Source organism: Mobula birostris, chromosome 8, assembly GCF_030028105.1.
Source record: "Mobula birostris isolate sMobBir1 chromosome 8, sMobBir1.hap1, whole genome shotgun sequence".
NCBI classification, from domain to species: domain Eukaryota; kingdom Metazoa; phylum Chordata; class Chondrichthyes; order Myliobatiformes; family Myliobatidae; genus Mobula; species Mobula birostris.
In genome coordinates, this window is record NC_092377.1 from 90,232,018 (window position 1) to 90,249,074 (window position 17,057).

A 17,057-nucleotide genomic window follows, 5' to 3' on the forward strand; every position below is an offset into this window, starting at 1 on the left:
ACTGAAAACAAATCACTATGAAGTGATTTAAATTCATTACAAATATAAACACAATATAAATGATTGTATTAGTATTTACGCCCTTTATGTCAGTATTTAGAAGATGCAATTACAGCCTTCGGTCTGTCTGGATAGGTCTCTGCCAGCTTTGCACATCTGGGCACTGTAATCTTTCTCAATTCTTTACAAAACTGCTCATGCTCAGTCAGATTTCAAGGGGACTGTGACTGAACAGCCCTTTTCAAATCCAGCCTCAAATTCTCAACTGGATTGAGATCTGGACTCTGACTTGGCCACTCCAGGACATTAACTTTGTTGTTTTTAAGCCATTCCTGTGTAGCTTTGGCTTTATGCTTAGGGTCATTGTCTTGCTGGAAAATAGATCTTCGCCCAAGTTGTAGTTCTCTTGCAGACTGCATAAGGTTTTCCTCCAGGATTTCCCTCTATTTTGCTGCATTCATCTTACCCTCTACCTTCAGAAGCCTTTCAGGACCTGGTGCAGTGAAGCATCCCACAGCATGATGAAGCCATCAACGCGCTTTCTGGTAGGGATGCTTTTTTTGCTGTGTGGTGTTTGGCTTACATCAAACACAGTGTTCAGTCTGATGGCCAAAAAGCTCCATTTTGGTTTTTATCAGACCATAGGACCTTCTTCCAGCTGACTTCAGAGTCTCCCACATGCCTCCGGCAAACTCTAGCCGAGATTTCATGTGAGTTTTTCCCCCGCAACAGTGGCTTTCTCTTTGCCACTCTCACATAAAGCTGCGACTGGTGAAGCACCGGGCAACAGTTGTTACATGCGCAGTCTCTCCCATCTCAGCCACTGAAGCTTGTAGCTCCTCCAGTGTTGTCATAGGTCTCCTGGTGGTCTCCCTCAGTAGTCCCCTTCTTGCACAGTCACTCAGTTTTTGAGGACAGCCTGCTCTGGGCAGATTTACAGCTGTGCCATATTCTTTCCATTTCTTGATGATTGACTTAACTGTACTCCAAGGGATATTCAGTGACTTGGAAATTTTCTTGTATCTAACCCCTGACTTGTATTTTTCAACAACCTTTTTGTAGTTGCTTAGTGTTCTTTTGTCTTCATTGTGTAGTTTTTGCCAGAATACTGACTCACCAGCAATTGGACCTTCCAAATACTGGTGTATTTTTACTACAATCAATTGAACCACCTTGACTGCACACATTAATCTCTATTTAATTAATTAGCTTCTAAGACCAATTGGCTACACTAGTGATAATTTGGTGGGTCAAGTTAAGAGGGTGAACACTTACGTGTAATTAATTTAGATCAGTTTGTAGGGATCTATCTTCACTTTGACAAAGTCTTTTTCTGATGATCAGTGTCAAAAAAGCCTAATTGAATTCACTACGATTCAAAGTTGTAAAACAATAAAACATTAAAACTTCCAAGGGAAAGTGAACACTTTTTATAGGCACTGTATATATACACATACACACACACAAATTTATTAAGTAAGTAGTGCAAAAAGAGACAAAAAAAAGTGAGGTGGTGTTCATGGACTCATTGCCCATTCAGAAATCTGATGGTGATGGGGAAGAAGCTGTTCAGATTATGTGTCTTCAGCTGCTTTATCTCCTTCTTGATGGTGGCAATGAGAAGAGGGCAAATCCTGGGTAATGGGGGTCCTAAATGATGGAAGCTGCCTTTCTGAGGCACCCACTTTTGAAGGTGTCCTCGTGCCAAAAGGTGATGCCTCAAAAAAAGAGGCTAGTGCCCATGATGAAGCTGACTGAGTTTACAACTTCCTGCAGCTTTTCCCAATCCTGTGCAGCAGCTCTTCCATACCAGAAGGTGATTCAAACAGTTCGAATGCTCTCTATGGTACATCTGTAGAAATTTGTGAGCATCTTTGGTGACATACCAGGTCTCCTCAATCTCCTAATGAAATACAGTCGCTGTCATGCCTTCTTTGTAATTGCATCAATGTTGGGCCCAAGATGTTGACACCCAAGTACTTGAAACTGCTCACCCTTTCCACTGCTGACCCCTCTACCCATTAACTTTGCATTCCAACCTGTTAAAAGCAGCTGTACAGAAATTGTGAATTCTACAGTGAAGTTATGCCTCTTGCAAGCTGTGGCTGTTTGGTTGACTATCATTATCTGCAAATTGATAGTTAAGAGTTCCCAGTCAATCAGTTTCATAGACTCTTTTAGCAGAACTGCTCCCGATCATTGAGAGCTGATATTAACTCGACTAAGGAAACAGAGACAATATGGGGAGTTAACCATTCCCAAACCTTCAGGCTTCTTTTGTAGAACAGGTTGAAGCTGCAAAAGTATTTACAAGCTGACTTCATCTGATGTACCACATCATGGGAACAGCCGTCCTTTCGTTTTCCATCACATCCTCCATGTTGGCTCCACTTCTCCATCTATTCACCTTCAGCCCTTCTCAGCATCAATTCCTGGGCTGGCAGCAGAGAGCAGTGAGAGTGGCTTTGGAAGCTGCATGTGTTCTGGTCCAGCTGATAACCCAAATGTTCCCTTGTCCTTTATTTCCTTTCAACACGAAGCTTTAATATTTTCCCCTCAAGTTTATTTAATACACAAATTACTTTTTAAATGAACAACAGTGACCTTGATTTTAAGAATTACCCAAAACTTGCCACCTGTTCCTTTAGCCCCTCAAGCTCCATCTGCAAAAACACAAACAATCCTTGCACTATCATGGTGGGACGAGGAGATGAAAGTGTCACAGTCCGAAGTTCCCAGACACTGCTGTTCAATCACAAAGCACAAAAAAAACAAATACCAAGAAGATGCAAACATAAAGATATCAGGTTCCAGAGACAGAGAAGCTATTAATTTAAATCCAATAGACAATAGACAAGTTGCTATATATTTATTAATAGGAGCATAAATAGACTTTTCTTGACCTTTCCCAGAACTGCAATATTGCTTGGATAACAAGTATACAGAATTGAGCTATAGTTCTACTGGGGTGAAGACTGATTGATTTCCTTCCATCCCTGTGCATCACAGCAGAAATCACCATGCCCAGGGAAAGCACTGTCTCCTTGAAGTTGGAGTTTCATAGTTTAAGCATATGTAAATGTTATCCAAGTGGAGCCTCAGAGCTGGACTAAAGGAATACTATACTGTCAGAAGATTTCCACTTAAAGCCTCAGGTGAAATAAAAGAGATATTGAGATCATTGAGAATTTGTCTCCAACACCCTATCAAAAATTTCTCTCTCTTAATTTCATAGTCCTTTCTTTTAATTATCTGTGGTTATTTTCTTTAATACATCCCTCATTGTAGCTCAAATTCTCAGTATCAGACATTAACTTGAAATAACTTGGAGGAATCACACTCCAGCAAAGCCACACTGCCAAGGGTTATCAGATTGAAAGTCCAAATGTCAAAAAGAAACTGTTGTTAGAGTCAATGTTACCCTTAATTTATAACGACCAGTGTGCGCAAAATTCTTGTGCCGAGCAATTTTTTGCCCAGTGACAACAACATGTGTGCACTGAATTTTTAAGTGGAAGTAAACTTGAAGGTATTCCAAGGATCATAACCCATTCCATTTTAAATGAACTGGCAGTTCCTTTGCACTTCATGCCATTTGCTTCCTTGAAATTGTTGATTCACTATGTCAAATTCCTTCAAAAAAAAATTCTAAAATTTGCAGACAAATTATTACAAATTCCACATTGTCAACACCATCTGCATCAGAAATCAGAAAACGAAATGTGATTGTGTTTGATAATGAAAAAAAAATTAACCTGCCTTTGGGCACTAGTAGCAAAAGATGTGTGCACGTGCATACCTTAGAGGGAACATTGCTCAGAGCTAGAGAAGTACAAGTGCCCTCCTACGGCAGGCAGCCATTCTGAATAAATCAGCATGATCCAGATGAAGATATATTTTTCCTGTGGAACTTCAATTTCTATCTTATAATTAGAAGTACTTCATTGGCACTTGATCTCTCTGGAGTACCTGGAGATTAATGCAGCCTTCTTTAACTCTGGGTTGTGGTTTAGAAACTGCGCTCTTACCTCTAGAGTTTGCATCAACGTTGGCTTGATTGCATCTTTCATTAGGACAGCCAGTGCACCACTAACTCCCTGTACCAACCAAAAACAGAGTAAGTTACTTTATAAACGAAGTGGAATTGAAATGCATGTCATTCTTAACAGAACATTTATTGACCAATTGAAAGATTCCACAGGACGTGAGTTTCAAACTCACCAAAGCGTTTGGTGTGAACAACGTGATCTCCCTTCCACAGATTAGCTGACCGCTTTGCTGAATCCCTCAACTCCCAGTGGCCTGTTACCAAGTTGACAGCCAACTCTGGGCTATACTAGAACAGTATTGCATTTAGTAATACTAAAGACAGAGGTCAGCATAAACTCAACAAGCATCATCTCCTCTTCCAACAAGACTTACTCTAGCTTTCAATATTGAAACCAACACTTTCATGTAACCAAATTTTACACATGACGTGAAATCTGGTCAGCTTTGATGAAAGGTTATCAATCCAAAACATCAACCTTTTCTCTCTCCACAAATGCTTCTTGGCCTGCATTTCAATCTCCTTCTGCTCTTATGGCTAGTTTGAGGATTCGGGGTACAGACACAAACGTAGAAAGTCTGGGGTGTTGCAAGAACCCCAACTGGATACCAATATCCCACAGGGAAGAAGGGTTTTTGTCCTTGCCCTGTGCATGCCGATATGGTAGGTTCTCAAGTACTGTCCTCCACCTTCCTCGATCTCCACCCATGAGAGTTAGACGGTGGAAGAAACACAATGAATAAATTTGATGCAAAATGCAGTATATAATCACTGGTGCTCTGGAAGGGCATTGTTAAGTGAGTAACTGCCTTGGCAAATCTGGAAGAGCAGACCCACAAATGGGGCTAGGTGGTGGTAACTTCACCTAGCTTCTCACATACCTGGAAGAACAAGACTGACAGAACTTGGGTGAATCAGTAAGCTGCATGCCTCTACTCTAGTGGACAAACTAGGCTGACGTACCTTTTCCATAACTTAACAATGACTTGGTAAAACATCCTCTCAAATACTCATTTTAGAAGACCTCAAATGTGGTTTTCATACCATTTTTATGGTCAGACTGAGCTCAGATTCTGGACATGTGATCAGTGCTGTTCCTGGGGAAAGGGTGTAATCCATACCAATACCACAGATTGTTCAAACTGTCAGTTTTAATTTGAGTTCAGATATTTTGACACAAAGCTGCTTAGATCAAAGTTGCTTAGATTTTCAATATTAGCCTCATAAGCTGAAGCTTACAGGGAGAAGGCAAGAAAATGGGGTTGAGTTGATAATACATCAGCCATGGTGGAGCAGACTCAAAAGGGCCGAATGGCCTAATTCTGCTCACATGTCATATGGGCTTTATGGTCCAAATTCAAGATTGTCAACATCTCATAAATCAATTCAGAGGAGTCAGATTTTGCCTTCAAATAGCTGAGTTAATTAGATAATTCTGAAGCAGTCCCATGACTGGCATTTTTTATGCAATAACAAGCCCGTGATTTAACTGAACCTACATAGAATACATGACAATCCGTGGCAAGACCTAAATTAGCTGCATAACTGCATGCTTTATTAAAAATATTTTATTGGAACACTAATACTGCTTCTTTTTTTAGTCAGAAAATATACAGTATTTTTAGTCTGGCTTGACGGGAAGTTTTAATCCATCCGTCACACCACCACTGACCTGCAGTTGATCAGATTCAGAGTCAGTTTAATTCTTTAGCTAGTTAAGATGCCATGAATATGTTGAACCCAATGTTTATAAAGATCAGAAACCAGAGAGGACAGAAGTAAACACAAGTGAAACATTAGTCTTCACTCAACCGGATGCTCATTGTATTTAAAATGTAGACAGTTATTTACAGACAGGACCTTCAAAGGAACCATGTCATACAGCCGTTCATTGAACTTAACTCAAACAAAGAGATTATGGATGCAATCAGTAAAGTTTCCCAAGAACAGAGCTAAGCAGTATCAAAGTTGACAGACATTTCAGAACTTAAGGCCTAGACAGCTGAAGTGATGCCTGGCAGTACTAGGGTCAGAGGTGAAGGGGTTTGGATGTAGCGAGAGTAAAGCTGTGGTAAGAAAAGAAGTTTATTTTGAATAGCCGTTTTGAAAATTTGAATCTGTGGTACCCAGCTGATCACTATTTAAAAACCGATCTTCTCACTACTGGCCAGGAAGAGGAAGTAGTAAGTGCAATTTCAAAGCAATACTTTAAAGGCTCTTTTTCTCCCAGTGCACCCGGCTTCCCAAAATACATCGAGAAAATATACTTCACCTTCAGTTGGCTCAGTGTAAACCTATTTGATTTGAGATGGAGCAGGTAATTCAGGTGGACAGTTCTGTGCATCGCTGTGATAGTGCTGCATTATCAAAGGTACTGACCTTTGGACAAGGCTCGTCTCCTCACTCGCATGAAAGTATAAGATGCTGAGACATCATTCAGACAAGGAATGTTCGCTGGTGGCCTTTCCAATCAGTATTTCCCACTTAACTAGATCCTTGTTAGTATTTCATTGCTCTTTGTGTAAGCTGGTCATGTAATTGGCCTTTACATACAACAGCACAGCACAGGAACAGGCCCTTCAGCCAACAATGCTGTACTGGACCAATTAAGTTAATAAATAAATGGCCAACTAAACTTATGTCTTCCACTACACAAAGTCCATATCCTTCCATTTTCCTCACATTCATGTGCCTATCTAAATGCTTCTAATGTATCTGCCTCTATCACCATCCCTGGCAGTGTGTACCACTCTGTGTAAAAAAAAACTTGCCCCTCCCATTTTCAACAACAGGACCATGACTGAGTGGTATTTTGCAATGAAACAGATGTATACAGTAAAGGAAAATCTTCTCTTCAACTTTCCCCACTAGAAGCATAAAAATGGAAGCAACTTTCTGAAGGCAATTAGCTTAATTTTGTTCTCTTCAAAACTCTGGCAGCACCACATGGCTTTAAAAGGTTTACATTTTTTTTAAAGTGCACAAGATCTTCATTTGGCACCTACCAGATCTTCTGCTGTAACCGGGTGTCCTTTCCTGTCATTGGCTGCCACTATCTTTCCAAGTCGTTTCTTCATGTCAGCCAGACTGTCTGTTAAGGCGAGGATGGCCATGATTTCACTGGCAACAGCAATGTCGAACTGAGCCTTGAGGAGGAGTAAAAAACAAACAGACAATTGGAGACGACAGGTGATATCAAAAGATCAAACATTCCAGTACCACATTCTCATTTTGCTATCAGGTCCACTTCACTTGGGGTAGCTAATTACAGGCTTCATATTCTGACAAATCTCAGTCTGAGCAAGGGAACAGTCAATACTAAAAAGTGCTGGGGTTGGCAACAGGAGGAAAAGAAACAAAGCATGAGGATATTGTTTTAATTGCACACGTGGGTCATACATTTGATCATCTTTCATATACTTACTTCTATTCTTTCCTATACGAGAAACAGGCCACTCTATAATCACACCCTCAGTCACAGATGCACTGCATCTATTCTCAAGGTGATGGAACATTAGCATGACTTGGTATCAATCTCATTGAAACCATGAACAAAGCAGTTCAGAATGAACAAAGATGGAACAGAAGAGATGCAAGTACAAGACTTTAAGCCTACTCATAAGTAAAAACTTGAACTGACACCAAGTGCCAGGATAGCCAAAAAGCAGGAGTATACAAGGTACAAAACAGGACATTTCAAGATAACCCACCAACATCATCAGTGGAGGACTGCTTTAGTTCCAACAGTAATCAGCCAACTTTACAAGGGGCCAGCTGTCTATCTTCATTAACCCCATCAAACCTCGTTTTCCCACAAAGCATACCTTTGAGAAATCATTCATTCCAGATATAGGTCTTTTAATATTTGTGGAAGCTTGTTGCTTTTATATCAAAATGACTTGCCATTTCATCCAGTGGTCATCATCAGCTCTATGGATTATTGACCCTTGATGTGCCACTTAATCTAAATTTAAAGTAGCCACTACATCAGGGAAATCAGCAGGCTAAAGGTATGTTAGTGAAATGGTTTTGCTTCCAGACTAGGGATTTCACTACCCATTGCAGAGAACCATCTTACATAGCGGCAAGGTAGTTGGAATTGACAGAGTCCAAAGTCACAGTCTCAAAGCATGTAGCTGTTGTCAATGTGGTTCACCTGCATCTTTTACAAAAGGGCCTTTACACATCAGCAATACCTGGATTCCAATTGTATCAGCACCACGTCTCCATCTCTCCAGGATAAATGTGCACCTTGTTCTAGATTTAACTTCCCAAACATTGCCACCCTCTCTTTGTCCCTAAAGCTTTCAAAGTATACCCTTTGTACTACTTTGGTTGTCTCGGTGGTAGAATCTTGGCCTATATTAGAGCATTTTAGGCTCATGTCCTGCTCCAGTGAACTACGAAAATGTTACACTGTTAATGGCAATTTATGTTGGATGAAACTTTAAACACTGCCTACATCCTCAATTGGAAGTAAACAACCTCCCTGAGAAGGGAATGTGGAAAATTCCTCACAATCCCGTGATCAATATTCATCACTCAATCAATATCACTGTTGACAGGATTCTGGTCTTTACCCTTTGCTGTACATGGGTGTTTCCTTAACAACCGCATTTACAGCAGTGAATGACATACTGTGGAATGTGTTGGGATGTCCTGAGATTACAATAGATTTTACATTTATAGACACAAAAACTATGCCTTTGCTTTTATGAAAGATTGGCCAATAATACTGACAAAGAGCACCCTAAGTATGTGATATAATTGATTATTGATAAGCAATAAACTCAATGGGTCCCTGGCCACACAGCAAAAAAAGGCCAAAATAACCGACTCTTTCAATTCCTAGATAATGATGAGCTGAAGACAGCTCAAATGGAACAACATTACTGTTTTAAACACAAAATGTATCAGCTCTACCCAGAAAGATTTCCTTCAATTTTTTTAAAATATAAATCAAAGGGTATCACAATAGCATAGAGGTTTGGGTAATGCTTTCACAGATCGGGGTGTTCCAGAGTTTAATTCCAGCACCATCTGTAAGGATTTTACACATTCTACCCATGAGTTCATAGATTCTTCCAGATGGTCTGGCTTCCCCCCACAGTCCAAAGATGCACTGGTTAATAGGTCACTGTAAACTGTCCTGTGATGAGGCTAATGTCAAATAGGTGGACTGCTGTGCAGTAAAGCTTGTTGAACCAGAAGGGCCTACTCCTTGCTGTATCTCGAAACACAAGACAAAGGCAGACACACACCATGCAGGAGGGGCCCTACCAATGTCAGAGGTCAGCAAAAAGAAAGAGGAAAACAAATTTAACGTGCTCTCTTCCTGCTAGAGTGGATAAACCCGGCAGGAAGAGAGTCTGCTGCTGTATTGCATCAGAAGGGGAAAAATGAGATCACAGCAGAAAAGGAAGGTATGAAGCAGCCAAGCATTCGCAATAGAATCCTTGCTGTGCAAGACCGTATCACCTCTCCTGACGAATGGTGAAAATCATCCTTCTGTCAAGGGAGCTGCCCTGTTTCCCAGCTTACATTGCCCACTCACCACTAAAACCAACACCTTCATATTCCCTTTAGCCCGATCTACCCTGAGGGACCTGGAAGGGGTTGGTTTCAATGGATGACAAAACTGGGCAAGTGTGAAGGGACATCCAATTAGAGTCGAATGAGATTCAGTAACCTCTCATCATACAATGTACAAGACTACTGCAAGTTAGCCATTTCATTCCAACTGTCATGCATCAACCTTCCCACCAGCCCAAAGCCCAAAAATTTCTTCCTCTCAACAATCCCTACTGAACAACTTCATTCCTCTGAAATTCAACTTGTAGCCACTTGGGGGCAGTAATCAAAAACATTTTATTCTATGATCATTGGTAATTATTTTTTATGAGCATGAAGTAGTTCTTTATTATAGGTCTCAGTGACAATGAAGTTACCCTACATCTTTTCTCACTAAAACCCCAGTAGTGCCCAGCCCATAAGAACTAGTTCAGCCCTTCAGCCCTGGCAGCAGGCACAGTGGGTGAGAGAAATAATAAACCTTCAGGCAGGAAACCAAACACCTGTCCAAATATACCCCTGGGCTTAACACAAAGGTGTTATACATCCACCACTAAAATTAACATATCCTTGCACGCAAAGACTTTGCAAAGCGTCACTTAGAAGTTACTGTAAATACGTGGAAGAAGGTCTTGTGGTCGCATGAGACTAAAATGGAACTTTTTGGCCTCAACACTAAGCAGCATATGTGGCATAAATCTAATATTGTGCATCAGCCAGGTAACACCATCCCTACTGTAAAATACGGAGAAAGTAGCGCCATTCTCTGGGGATGCTTTTCAGCACCGGAGATGGGAGATTTAGTCAGGATAGATGGGAAGATGAATACTGCTAAATACAACAAGATCCTGAATAAAAACCTGCTGGCCTCTGCCAGAAAGCTTAAATTGGGGAGGAAGTTCATCTTTTATCGGGACGACGACACAAAGCACACTGCCAGAGCAACCTTGGAGTGGCTTCAAATGAAAAAAAAATTGATGTCCTTGAGTGGCCTAGTCACAGTCCTGACCTTTACTTGATCAAACATCTCCTGCTAGACATTAAGATTGCTGTCCACCGCCACTCTACAACTAACCTGGCACAGCTCGAACAATTTTGCAAGGCGGAATGGGCAAATCTTGCTCCATCACATTCTGCAAAGCTAACAGACTTATCAAAAAAGACTATCAACTGTAATAGCTGTGAGATATGGCTCAGCTAAGTAATGAGCAAGGGGGATGAATAGTTCAGAACTGCTAACTTTTCAGGTTTTGAATTTTTAGTTTTTCCATGCTTTACAATTTTTTCCTGCTTTTTGGGCACTACGTGAAAAAAGGAGATCGGATTCAGAAATAAAAAGTGAACAAAATCATTGGTTGCATTACTCATTTATGTGAAGAAAAGGTTCGGGCCAAATACTTTCTCAAGGCACTGTAAATCTCTAGAAGACCACCCCTCAGCCTCCTATATTCCAATGAGAATAAACCCAGAATAAACCCAAATCTCAGCTCTAGCCTCAAGAGTATAACTTCCATTCCAGGCAACATCCCAGTGAATCTCTTCTGCATTCTCTCTATTGTTTCCCATCCTACTCTGCACACAATACTCTAAGAAGGTCTAAACAATGTTCTGTGTAACTGCAACACAACTTCCTTACTCTTGTACTCATTATCTCGCCCTATAAAGTCAAACATATCAAATGCCCTTTTCACTGCCCTAAAAAATGTGTCACCACTTCCAGTGAGTTATGCATTTGCCACCAAGCTCTCATCAAATATTCCAAGGTCCAAATCACCTGTGGAACTTAGGAGAACAATGGCAACTAACGGCGACTCCTCTGCTTGCATCTTCGGAAGCAGCTCTATTTCCATCTTTAATATCTCTATTTTTCCCTTTCAGGGTTCTTTTGAAGACCCTGACCTGGAGTTGAATGCTTACTTCGGTTCTTTGCAGGAATGGGACCCGCTCTTGGGGTCTCATGACAGCCCACTATTTGGTATACCAAGGATGCAGCCCAGAAGACTAGCGTGCCATTAGGGTTTCGGGATTTCGTGGCTCTGGAGGCGGGCGGTCTCAAGGTTGGTGCCTCCGCAGGAAACCGGTGTGTCATGGGAGACAGAAGATTGAAAGCAGTGAGCTGGCTGCTGGTTGTGTGCCCAGAGACCTGAATACTTTGGGCACAGAGCTTGAAAAAAACGACGCAACAGACTTTTAACATCGTAATTCAGCAACTTGTTTGTTATGTCTCCCCTCTTGTTGTGAAACGGGAACACCTCTTTTTCCCTTATTAGGGGGGAGAGAGAGCCTGTGTTATGTCAAAATACTGGGTGAACGAGTAGTCTTTGGGGTACTGCAAGTCTGTGACTTTATTGATGCTTTGCTGCATGCTTGAGTGCTCGGTGGTGGGGGGGCTGATGCATTTCTTTGCTAGTGGGGGACGGGGGATCTTTGCTTTGCTGCCGCTTATGCGTGTGTGGGAGGAGCTGGGGGGCTTTGGGGTTCTAACATTTAACTGTCATTCATTCTTTGGGTTACTCTTCTGTTTTCATGGATGGTTGCGAAGAAAAAGAATTTCACGATATATATTGTATACATTTCTCTGACATGTGCCTTTGAAACCTTTGAAAGGAGTGGGGGTAACAGACAGAGAAAGATGAGAAATCTCTGCCAAAGTATCCCTGATAAATTTCCGGCCTGACATCATAAAATCAGACTATCCAATTCAGAGTTGCATCAATTTGATTCACCTTCACAGACCAGTTAGTTCAGTCCACAGCCCAAGGCCTTTATGGACTTATCCTGCACACATCAAAGCCAATCTGCCCCTAGTGCTTCTGCCAGTTGACATCCCAATAGGCACAAGTCCTGCTCCTTCATCACAGCTACATGTTCGCACTTCAACTATTTCCTAAATTCACACTAGATGTTACTATCAAATCTACTTCCACCACACGTGCCGGAAATCCATTGCAAGGTGATAAATTATTGTTTGATATTCCTTTTTAAATAACCTTGTAACTTGAAGTGGTCTATTCAATTTGATATTGATACAAGATGTGAGAATGTATTAATCTAGATAACATTTGGTTTGTGACAGTGCATTACACTGGATCACTTTCAATGAAACATTTTTATACAAGCAAAAATTACCAGTTCGAGCATCACTAACAACAAAATACTTCCTCCAGTTTCCTACATGAAAAACTTGCAGAATTACCACTATCTACAAAGGCTACCAGCTTATCCCACTCAACACGGTTACTCTTAACACTGCTTGCATAGTTCAATCAGCTTCATTGAAGACCAATTTTCTACTGTAACATTACAGATCATTTACAATAGAAAATTGGTGAGGCTCTAAAATGACAAAGAAGCCACTTGTAATCAAACCTTTATATTAAAACAGAACAAAAGATAGAACTGCTCAGAGTGCATAGCATTAACATATTTATTGAACATGGACGCAGCAAAGTCAATGCCAATGCCAGCCAGTTGACCTTGCAAAGTCCTGCTTGTGAACATCTAGGGACTCTCTCTAAATTAGGAACTATTCCATCCACCCCCAACCAAGACAAGACATAATTAGTCTCAGAATAATTTATTTCAGGCAACATGTTGGATGTTGGCTGGAGTGGAAACTGTTAGCTCGCAGGACAAGTTTTCTTGGGGACAGAAGAGGCTGAGGGGAGATTTAGGTGAGATGTATAAATATGATGAGGGATGCTGGATCAAAAATTGGTAGAAGTTAAGGAAAATCTGTTTTCAGAGGGAACTCGGGGTTTTAAATTTACTGCTTGCAAAAGATGGCATTCATCACATTTTAAAAGTATTTGGATATGCACTTAAGGAGAAATAGATCGAAGCTGCAAGTAAACTGAAAAGTCCTTTCATACTGGCTTGGACATGTGACAAGTGATTTCCTCCCATAAATGTTCTAACATCCACAAAAGCACATTGCAGTTATTCAGCTGAGCTACTCTGACAACACCTCTCAGACCAGTGATTTTACCCACAAGATCAAGGCCATCATCTGGAGAACCAGCATCATCTGAATATCCCCTTTCCAAACTGACACAGCCCTGGTATGGAAATAGTCTTCATAAGCAGTGGAATATCATAAAAACAGCACATTTGGAGATCCTTCAGAGGGACTGAAGCCATGGACATGATGGGCTGAAGGGTCCCTCGAGAGAAGAAATAAATGCTGACCCTCCTGGCAATGCTTACATCTAGAAAAAAGTGCAGTAAACGTACAAAGCAATCCATACCTCTCTAATAAATCCCTTCTCTGTATTAGATTGCCCAATCGTTATTTTACGCAAGAAACGATCATTTGTATCGACCACTGAAAAATAAAATGAGTACAAAAGAAAAATTCTTATATGTAGATGAGAAACAGGCAACAATACAGTTCTACACCAACAATGCTAAATATTTGTTTATTCAATGGAGAAGCTCAATTAGACTTAAAAAGGTCCAAGTTCACAGTCGCCAGTGAGATGTCGGATTGCGCCTCATATCCCTGCGCAATTTTCATAAGTCCTGGTGAGAAACACTGATTGCTTTTTGCCTGATCTTTAACCACTCTGATCGAACTCTATTTCCACTAAAATAGTCGGTATGCTGGACACCGTACGACCACAATCTGGCCAATGCCACCTTCTTACTGTTGCCATCCGGCAGAAGGTATGGAAACCTTTAAGACCCACACTACTCAGTTCAACAACAGTTACTTCCCTTCAACCATTCAGTTCTTGAACCAACCTGCGCAATCCCAATCACTACCTCAGTAACAGCGATGCCATGACCGCTTTGTACTACAATAGATTTCATTTTCGTCCTGTGTTCTTTCTTGTGCAATTTTTTAACATTTTTCTTTTGAATGTTGTGTATCTGATACTACGTTCCTGCAATGCCACTGCAGCCAAGTCTTTCACTGAAACTGTGCATGCTTGTACTCTTACATATGACAATAAACTGAAGTTAAATTTGACTATCCTCATGAACAATACTCGTCAGCCTGTGCACAAAGCCACAGAACAATTGATCAGATTACAATCATTTTGTGGGGGAACTTGCACTTAGACTACTGGAATGACAAGTTTACAGTTCCTGCCATTTTAATTTACTATCTCACTCCCATTGACCTCTGTCGCCTCCTGCCCAAGGCTCGAGGAACAACTTATTTATCATCTGGGTGAACTGCAGCCTGCAAGAATTTATACTGATTCAGTTAAGTTGTCCTTTCTTTCCGTTTGCAACAGGACTGGCTATTTTGCTTACGTCTGGCTGTCCTTTATTCTTTTGCTTGTTTCTTCTTGTCTGTTGGGCATGTACATAAAGCATAACCCAGAATTCACGACATTGGCAACACATTGGACAGAGGAGTTTAACGAGATATATTGTTTCACCTCATTACATGGCTTATCCTTGTTCCACCTCACCCTCCCCACATTCTCTGCTGCCTAGACTAACTTGCTTTCCCTCCATTAGTTCTGAAGGAGTGTCTTTGCCCTCCTGAAGCATTAACCATTTCTCTTTCCACAGATGTTGCTGTCTGACTGGACAAGCAATTTCACCATTTTTTTAAAAAATTTCAGATTTCCAGTATCAATGGTTTGTTTTTTGATGATAAGGTGCAGGTTGCCCAAGTGCAAAGAGCAAGTAAAGGCTCTGAACACAGCTGCAGTATGAATATCATCACACAGAAATATTATTTAGCCATGACCACCAGCTATTCACAAGATTGCTGCTGTGTTGCCTCGTGAAGGTAACTGCAATCCTGAAAGTACTTCATTTGCTGAACAGTGCTTTGACACATTACATTTGATACACACCCGAGAGTAGTGAGTTACACACAGCATTTACAAAGTTTAAGAAGATTTAAATAACCAAAACTAGGAGTACCGCCTTTTTCTTTTGTAAGGACACCACTCACCTCGTTGCCAGGTAACTGTGGAAGGATCAATATCCAAACGAACAAACTTTGTGATCTCCTCTGGTGTCAGGAGACGGGGGTCCTTCTTCTGAATCCCCAAACGCTGTATTTTAAAAAAAAACGACAAAGTTCTGAAGGCTGAATGTAGCAGATACAGAAAAAAAAAGAAAATAACAAAAATACTAATGGAATTCCCAAGAGACACGAGAGGCTGCTGGTGTTCTGATAGAGTCTCAAGATCCTGCATCAAGGCACTTGATACCTGGCTTCATCTGTAGCCCTCTATTCTGCACTCTGCTTTCCTTTTTATACCTCAATGTACTTGTGTATTAATTGATCTGTCATCATACTGCACTGGTATCTTTATGTTTATCAAGTTAGGTATAACTTACATTAACTTAGATTTGTAATGTACTGTGCTGCTGCAAAAAGTAAATCCCACATAGCATGTGTGCCCATGACAATAAAGCTGAACTTTAATGGCAAGCAAAGAAAAGCTTTTCACTGTATCTTGGAGCACATGACAATATAAGCTAGATGACAGATGAAGCTAAAGCAACTACCACTGCATCATTCATTTAAAAGGGCTCAGTAAACTTCCTTAACAGTTTCGGGTATCCTTCCTTGTATTTTTCTTTATATTATTTTCATAAATTACAGTTTACTATGTTCAAATATTTTCAGCTGATTTCAATGACTTATTGTTCAAAGATTATTAATTATCAGTGAAAAGATGTTTGACAGCACAAGCTATTGGAAGAGCACCAGGGAGATACATTGGCTCATGCGTGTAACAGTGAGGCACCAATTAATTGAAACGATCCAGTCCATCCTGGTTGACAGCTCACGGAACACAAGATGTGCAAACTTAGCTTCTGCCCCACTCCTTTCCAAACCAGTAACTCCCCGCAAGCACTTTTTTGGTCTTGGTTTTAAATGGCAAAGAAAAAAAAGCAATTTGTAAAAGGCTATTGTGTTTAAAGTAGGTAACCAAACAAGGTATAGGCAACACCATTGTTCACAAGTTAGCATCTTAACAGAAACAGATGGTTTTGTTTTCTGCCAATGGATCTCAAATCCTCATCTTGAATTAGCCTATAGATGAATTATCACCCACATAAAATCAGCATGAAACCTGCTGCAGTTTGCCTTGGGTAGTTGTTGACACTTGGTTTGACAGGAGCAATGTACAAGTCCTCTCCATGGTACAATGCCAATCTAATGAGCTTCCAGTGCTTCTTAATAGTCTGAGTAAAAGAAAACTATAACATTGATTTGAGTTTCAAAAGATCACTTGTATAAATGTTGTTATAAATATATATAATACCAAGCTTAGAGGCTAATTATCTGACATCTGTTCCACTGGAAAAACCTCCAACATTGCCAGTTACAAGAATCCCCTCACAGTCAAAAGGATTTGGGGAACGCATTATTAAAAAGCCTCCAATAGCATGAATCACATACTAGTAACTGTCACATTATGGGCACGTCATCAGTAATTTATTTTGTAGAAGTCTGTAA

At 40.6% G+C, this 17,057-nt stretch overlaps 1 protein-coding gene across 1 annotated transcript in view; it reads right to left on the minus strand.

Moving 5' to 3' along the window:
* mthfd1l (methylenetetrahydrofolate dehydrogenase (NADP+ dependent) 1 like) overlaps positions 1-17,057 on the minus strand; it is a 162,490-nt gene that overhangs the window by 82,001 nt on the left and 63,432 nt on the right. Inside the window, exons 16-19 of the mRNA XM_072265636.1 lie at positions 15,537-15,639; positions 13,867-13,943; positions 7,054-7,194; positions 4,029-4,097 (exon numbers count right to left, since the gene is read on the minus strand). Of these exons, the coding sequence (XP_072121737.1) occupies positions 4,029-4,097; positions 7,054-7,194; positions 13,867-13,943; positions 15,537-15,639 (390 nt within the window). The remainder of the gene's footprint in view (positions 1-4,028; positions 4,098-7,053; positions 7,195-13,866; positions 13,944-15,536; positions 15,640-17,057) is intronic.